This window comes from Malaclemys terrapin, chromosome 9, assembly GCF_027887155.1.
Source record: "Malaclemys terrapin pileata isolate rMalTer1 chromosome 9, rMalTer1.hap1, whole genome shotgun sequence".
NCBI classification, from domain to species: domain Eukaryota; kingdom Metazoa; phylum Chordata; order Testudines; family Emydidae; genus Malaclemys; species Malaclemys terrapin.
Genome location: NC_071513.1, coordinates 69,965,728 through 69,973,470, shown reverse-complemented (window position 1 = coordinate 69,973,470; position 7,743 = coordinate 69,965,728). Strand labels below are relative to the sequence as shown.

Sequence of the window (7,743 nt, the reverse complement as noted above, 5' to 3'; positions counted from 1 at the left end):
TAATTGAATTCTCTGAGAAGTGAGACATTGCCAAATGTTGAAAGCAGAAATAAATAATTCACCACGTGGCAGTGAAGAGATTAATTGTTTTGATGCACAGACAAACCCCTCCTGTGTGTATCTGAAGCATTCAGTGGCCCTTAGGAACCAGATGAGGAAACAGATCTCCGGGGTACCTGCTGGAGAAACACCTGTCTCCTGGGGGAAAACTTAAAATGATGGCTTGAGGTAAGTGGAAGGGAAAGGAACGCTTGTTTGGATCTTACCCATAAGTTTTTCTAATAATGCTGCAATATGGAAATGTAATTGACTTGTGTAAAAGTAAATGCCAAAATGAAAAGCTCAGTCCTGAAAACTGAAACCCTGAATGAATAAATCATTTGGGCTCTCTGAAGAGTTTGACAGCTTCATCCAAGCTCTCCTGGTGGTGAAAGATGGCAAAGAGGGATCCTATTGTTCACATGTATTTAAGTGCAGGATGAGCCCGCCACACTGGATTAATGGTTTCTCCTCTGCACAAGCAGCACTTGCCTTAGCTGCCTGGGGAGGAGCTGGGGAAGGGAGAGAGTCATGGAGGGAAACACGCAGCTCATGCGAGTCATCCGGGAAATGCGGTCTGAGATCAACAAGCTGGAGAGAGAAAATAGGGCCCTTCGGGTGGAACTGAAATTCAGCGGACAGAGGGCAGCTAACCAGGAGGAAGGAGCAAGAGGAGAACGTGCACATGGGGAAGCCAGAAGCCTCACTGATTCAGGGGAAGAGAGGGTCACTTCTCCAGTGGCCCTGCGTAGGAATGTCTCAGCCAGCTCAGCTCTGGCGCTGCAGGAACAGAAAGGTACTGAAGAGTCACCATTACTATTGATAGTATTACTTTGCACTTAGCTTTCATTCAAGGATCACCAAGTTCTGCAGTTATTTACCTACAGAGACTGGCAATCTGCCATTGTTATGGACTTCGCCAACGTGGGTGAAACCCTCTGGCCTTCATCAAGACCCTGGTCTAGCAAAGCACTTAAACATGGACTTAACTTGGAGCCCTTCAGTGACTGCCCAAGTACTCAGTGTCAAGCACTTGGTTAAGTGCTTTGCTGGATCAGGGCCCACTAAATAGTTCCACTGTCTTTGAGTAAGATTTGGCCTAATATTGTGCTTTCTCTGGGGAAGGCTCTGTCTGTGTGGTGTTTGTTAGTCCTGTGTCTAGTACAATGGGGCCCTGACCCCTGACAGGTTCTTAGGCACAATAGGATTAACAATATATGCAATGAATCTGACCTCACTTAGCCACTGACAAATCAGGTATAACTCCATTGAAGCCAGTGTAAAAATCAGTGTGAGGTTAGAATCATGCCCAATATGTGTTATGCTTGATATGTTCTGTGTGCACCTGTATGCAAGAGGGAGAGAACACTTCATCCTGTCTCATTTAATCAGAAAAGAGCCCACATACGCCTTATTCTCTTTATCTAGAGTAGTCTCACTGATGTCAGTGTGTGAGTTAACCCACCTGTGTGAGTTAATTGAGCAGGATTTGCTGCAAAAGACAGTGCATTTGCTGACATACAAATGTGTAGAACTGGATACTGTACACATTTACGCTTGGGTTTGCAGGAGCAGGTCCTTGTACAAAAATGTCTAATTAAGGCCTATTGCTTTTTTATTATATGTTTGCACGGTACTTAGTCCAATGGGGCCCTAATCCAGGACTGGGTATAAATAAATAATACAAATAAATAATCATAGTTGTGTCACCACATTTTCCACATGTTCTTTGACCCCTTTCAGAGGTCGCCGTCCAGCAAGGTTTGTTTACCACCTGATAGGGGCTAAGGTCCATGCCCATGATGAAGTGCCCCTAGAGAGCATAGGTTTAAGTTAGGAAGAGCATACATAAAAAGAATATAAGGAGATAAATTGATGGAAAGGTGTGGTGTAGGTGGTGGGGTCAAAGGATATTAATGTATTTAAGTACAATTGGTGACTGCATGGAATTGAATAACTTAAGGTCTGTTCCAAAGCCCATTGAACTCAATAGAAAGACTCCTATGTATTTCAAAGGGCTTTGGATCAGGCCCTTAAAAGGTCTTTCAGGGGCTTGAATTGGTGAGCAAGAAGTTTTCCAGCTATCCTGCTTCCCCGCATCTATATTTCTTGAAGGTGGGGGGTGTTTTCAAAGAACAGTGTGTTTAACCCCTTTGGTTCCCCCGCCCCCAAATATTATTAATGTTGAAAATAAAATCTTAAACTTTGTTAATAAAATTTACACACAATCAGATGGCATCATCATTCCAAGCATAAGGGCTCATGGCCTGCTCTTGTGCTTAAACGGCTGTGTATCTCTGGGCCAGATTCTGAACCCCTTACTCCTACTGATCACCAGTTACTCATATGAGGAGTCATACTGACTCCAGTAGTCCCAGTGACCCAGCAATATGAGAAAGGATTTCACATTCAGGCCCTATGTAAATATCTTTTAGGCTTTTATTGGTCATTGGCTTTACACTCAAAATATAGGAAAGGATCTTTCAAAAGCACAAATAGCACATAACTCTCCATGACCCAGTGCCCCTAACTGCCACTTCTGCTTAGGAAAATCTTCCTCAAATATATTTTCTTATCATGCAGGACTTAATCATTTTGCTATTGGTTTTTAGTTTCCATATAATAAAAGTCTATGAAGCAGATGTGGGTATTTAATTTGATTTTAACTCTGATTTTGTATCTGCTACACAGGTAATAGTATGATTGTTAGGCGTTATTCCATTTCTTCCTCTGTGCAATCTTTTTCTGGACACAAACACCACAAAGCTGAGAAAAGACATCCAAGTAACAGAATCCTGGAGGTGCAGGGAATTGTCAAACCACCAGCAGGCTCCTCGGTGATGCAACTAACCAACGAAGAAGAAAAAGGATCTGCAAAAATTCCAGCCGATTGCTTCTCCAGCAATAATTCTAGCAAAAGGAGGTCTTTTCAAGAGCATGTTTATAAGTGCAGGTAGGTAATATTTACCTTTAAATAGGGTGACCAGATGTCCTGTTTTTAAAGGCACAGTCCCGTTTTTTGGGACTTTTTCTTATATAGGCGCCTATTACCCCCCAACCCCTGTCCCGTTTTTTCACAGTTGCTATCTGGTAACCCTACCTTTAAAGTGTAGGTAGCTTAGCGGTGTTACTTCCGCTTGATTTGATAATAAATGTGGGTACTTCTTTGAATTCAAAGTTCTTTATTATGAGGATAACTTGTGAAATGTATGTGAGGCACAGGGGACAATTCTGTAATGGATAAGGGGCCTAGGCCTGTTCTCAGTGAGGTCAATGGCAAAACTCCTATTGGTTTCAATGCAGGACTGACCGCCTCACTAAAAATTACAAATTACAAAAAAAAAAAAAAAAAAAAGTGAATTTCTGGCACTATTGAAATCAATGGGAGTTTTGTAGATTGGTGTGTTGTTCTGACAAGCTAAGCCACATTTTTCTATTTGAATGAAATAGGACATTTTCTTTTTACTTTATAATTTTATTCTTTCCTGTCACGTGAAGCATTATAGTTGACTTTGCACCTTGAGAAGACTACTCATACACTTTGCTAGGTACTAAATGAACTATAAATTGCTCAGAAACAAGTCTTGGGTGTCACTATCCACCGCTCAGTGGAAACCGCTCCAATATAAGGCAGCAATCAAAAATGTACACAAAAGTAGTTAGGATAGCTAAAGAGTACAATAGAAAATAATACTGGAAATATTATAATGTCATTATATAAATGCATTCAGCTAGAATAACATGTTCAGTTCTGGTCATCCTATGCTAAAAAGAATTAATAGTAGAGCTAGAAGGAGTCTGGAGGGGAGTAACAAAAATGCCTACAAGCACAGAAAACCTTGTGTATGAAAGGCTGAAAAAGACTGGTGGTAAAATATACAAAGTGCATGAGTCCCATTTTAAAATGTCACTTAGGGCCACATTTTTAAAAGGTATTTACGTACCTAAAGATGCCCCTAGGCACCTACTGGGATTTTCAAAAGTGCCTAGACATCTACCTCCCATTGATTTCAACCTAAGTCTCACTGAAAGTCAATTGTGACTTAGGCTCTTTTCAGTGGGACTTTTAAGTGCTTCTGAACTGTTTAGTTTAGAGAGGATATGAATAAGTGGGTACATGAAAGAGGTGCACAAAACAATGAATAAAGAACAGGAATACTTGGGGCACCTTAGAGACTAACAAATTTATTTGAGCATAAGCTTTCGTTAGTCTCTAAGGTGCCACAAGTACTCCTGTTCTTTTTGCGGATACAGACTAACACGGCTGCTACTCTGAAAACAACGAATGGCATAGAGAAGATATTTACCCTTTCTCATAATCCAAGAAAAAGGGAACATTTGATGAAAGTGAAAAGGTAAAAGATCAAAAATATATATTTCTTAACAAATGCTTTTGGGTCCATGGTTGAAAATTTCTATATAACTAATTGTTACTCAAAGTAGTAGTATTGACTATTTTATTACTGCTTTTGAGAACATAGGAACTTCCATACCAGCTCAGAGCAATGGTCCATCTAGTATAGTATCCTATCTCTGATCAGTAGCCCGTGCTGGCTGCTTCAAAAGAAGGCGCAGGAAACAATTGTAAGATGGGAAACTGAGGCACAAGTCCACCCAATTTAGGCTTAATCAATTTTTAGCCTTTACTTATAAATGTTCTGACAAAGTCATTGTCACTTATTGTTTCTGATCATATACATACAACAGACAGTAAGATAAGACGGAACAGGTAGAGGTCCAAGTTAATGAGTTCCAGGGGATAGTGAGGATCTCTACTTCATGATGGTCAATTCTGTCTCTGGGCCGGTGTTCTCCAGTTTGGGCCTTTGTCCATTTGGTTTGTATACATTAATTTGTCCCTTTATGTCATCTACCATCCCACATGCCCACTTACATATTTACCCAAACTTCCAAAATTTGTTTTTCATTCTCCATTCTATGTTATTACAAATCATCAACACAACTCAATTATCCTTTTACCATGCAGCATACATTGTCATGAACTAGTAACTTTAAACTAACAAAATGTAGCCTTCATTTTTACCATTCACCAATTGTCCATCTTTTCGTATCATAGTTCAGTACACAGGTAGCATCCTGAAGTATTTTTTTTATTTGAATAGGAAATTTATGAGGAACAACGTGCCTTAATGTCAGCATATAATTATTTTTTCCAAACATATGTTTTGGGGGACTTTTGCTCAAAGGTAGCATGTAAGCTTGTAAATTATTAGAAAGCTTTGTCAGCAATTTTGCCTGTTGCATTTTGAGGGGCTTATTCAGCTAGGCCTAAGTCTTTAACTGTACCCCCAACACAATTATGGAATATCTTAACTTATGAGGAAGTTTCTTCACAACCCCCATTAGTATGGTGATTGGCTTATGCCCTGAATCACAAAGCTTTGTCACTTATTTTTTAAAATGTTTTTGCCATGATTGTGGATGTTCCCACTACCCATGTAAATGTCTAATACTTTCAGTAATCCTAGTACATTCTTAGTATCAATGATATTTTGTGGCAATGAGTTCCACAAGCTAATTATGCATATTTTTACAAGCTATTCCATTCATTGTTCACCATGGGGGTTTCTTGCACCTTCCTCTGAAAGTATGGTGAGAGACAAGGTGCTGGACTGGGGAGGACTAGACTTTGTCTTATCTGGTGTGGCAATTTCTTAAAGTCATTGTAAAAATTAATAATACTGTGACTAAACATTAATATTTTGCATGTAAATAGTGCTTTTGATCCACAGATCTCAAAGCATTTTACAATCAGTACTGGAAAATAGACATTTTGCAAAGCAACTATGATAGGTTACTGTAACAAAGCAAAAGACTCATTGGACGATGTTTTACTGATTCTCATGGCTCTTGGATTTATAGTAAAACTACAAAGTCTACAAAAGCCTCTTTAGAATCATTCACAGGTGCCATTCTGCATTCACGCTGTGTGCAGATTTTCCACTGACTTGCAGCGAAGTGCCTCACGTGGAGCAGGCTATAAAAAACGCAGAAGCAAACCTTGACTTGAGGTCCAATCCTGTGTGCACACTGCTCCAAAGTGGGTGGGGAAGGGCAGAGCAGGAAGAGAAGGCTGCATTATGCTAAAGGACGGTGTGGTCTGCACACTGCCCTGCACTCCAGAGGTTGGGGGAGTGACTGTACATCCTGTGATCAAGCAGCATCTGGGTCAATGCATCTACACAGCATCCCATATTTAGGGCAGTGCCTAAATGGCACAGTCCCTAGCCCTGAGCATTCATCTTGCCATAGGTATTCTCCATCTGTGTACAAGTTACAGGAAGGTGGATAATACACAAGTTGAAAGATCACTCTAGCTTACAAGTAATAGCCATGTGCTTTATACATCTGGAAATGGCTATTTGCATAATGCAATGTAGCTTGTATGATAAATTACTCTTTAACTCATAAAATTGACCTGAGTGCAGAAGGTCCACATGAGACCTTTTGCCCCACTTAAAGGTGATGTAAGCCATTAGGGTAACATTCAGGTCTATGCATAGGGCCCATACAATGACTATACACCACTTCAGTCCTATTTTGAAGACTTAAGTAGGACTTAAGTGGTTCATAGGTCTGGATGGTATCCTTCTCCATAGAAATGAATTTCACCCATAATGCAAGGCTTTGGTTGAATTTAAGTAGAGCAAAGGGAATTGTTCAGGACGTCTGCTCTGGGTCATATTTTATCCTACAATAACTATTGAAGAAAAAACATTTTACGGTTTTCATGATTTTCTTTTCTCCTGTTACCCTGAAGGATAGAGGAAAGGTGGCATTTACAGCAAAGGAGTGGGGGGCGGGGAGAGAGAGAACTTGATCATTTATTCTCCAGATGTCTGATTTTTGAACATTTGAAGGGGTATGTTTTAATTTCTACCAGGTATTCACTTGTGTGAGCAAAATTGAGGATGCACATACATAGTTGGAAGTTGCAACTGTCTGTGTACCTTAAAACATTTTATACCTGCCTGTAGACTTTCAATAGTTGGACTTTTCTGTGCACAAGTGTAAGACCATTGAAAGAGTATGCAGATGTATGAGCACACACAGGTATGAAGAGCAAACACCTGACAGATGATGCAGTCATTTGTTCACTAAGTCTGTATGCAGTTTTGTAGACATAGAAGTGGTATGTAGCCTTGTGGAATTTTCCCTTTTCTCACTGTTTTCCGCACACTCTGTACATTCATAGCAACTCATAATTCTTTCTCATTTTCCTCTAGGGGTAAAGTAAAGGCGGTTAGGTTCCTGTTACCAATGGACATGTCATCTTATTCCGAAAATCAAGGTTCTTTCAAATGCCCACAAAATCAGGACACAAAACAGTTAAGCACCATTATTGAAAAGGATATGTGAGCTGGTGAATTTTTAAAGGCCCATTGATTCTTGAGATAAACTAGCCTTAAATGATAGCTGTGTGTCAGGTTATGTTTCTGCAAAGTGCTTTGGCAGGATGCCTTCAGAGACTCACTAAGACTGTGTTCCAGGTCACTGGCCTGTTGTTTAGCAAGGAAATGGAAACCATGACAAAACCTGTCAGAGGTCTATATACTATGTTGAAACCCTTTGGTAACAAATATACCACCACCAAGTATATTTTTGCAAAATCCACATACCTCAAGAACTACTTTTAAATAGCATTTGTTGCAGTGTTACTGTTACCATGCAACGCAGTTTCTT

General features: G+C 40.0%; 1 protein-coding gene across 1 annotated transcript; it reads left to right on the top strand.

Annotated features, from left to right (window-relative positions):
* The first annotated feature begins 570 nt into the window (after positions 1–570).
* CCDC195 (coiled-coil domain containing 195) lies at positions 571–7,419 on the top strand. Its single transcript, XM_054040868.1, has 3 exons — positions 571–835; positions 2,731–2,992; positions 7,287–7,419. The coding sequence occupies exons 1-3, from the start codon at positions 571–573 to the stop codon at positions 7,417–7,419; spliced, it is 660 nt and encodes a 219-aa protein (XP_053896843.1).
* Positions 7,420–7,743: the final 324 nt, after the last annotated feature.

Bases quoted from the DNA above. Each gene is read 5' to 3' on its own strand.
- CCDC195 (XM_054040868.1), top strand. From the start codon at position 571: ATGGAGGGAAACACGCAGCTCATGCGAGTCATCCGGGAAATGCGGTCT. The intron at 836-2,730 runs GTACTGAAGAGT...TCTGCTACACAG, and splicing joins GGCGCTGCAGGAACAGAAAG to GTAATAGTATGATTGTTAGG. The intron at 2,993-7,286 runs GTAGGTAATATT...ATTTTCCTCTAG, and splicing joins GAGCATGTTTATAAGTGCAG to GGGTAAAGTAAAGGCGGTTA.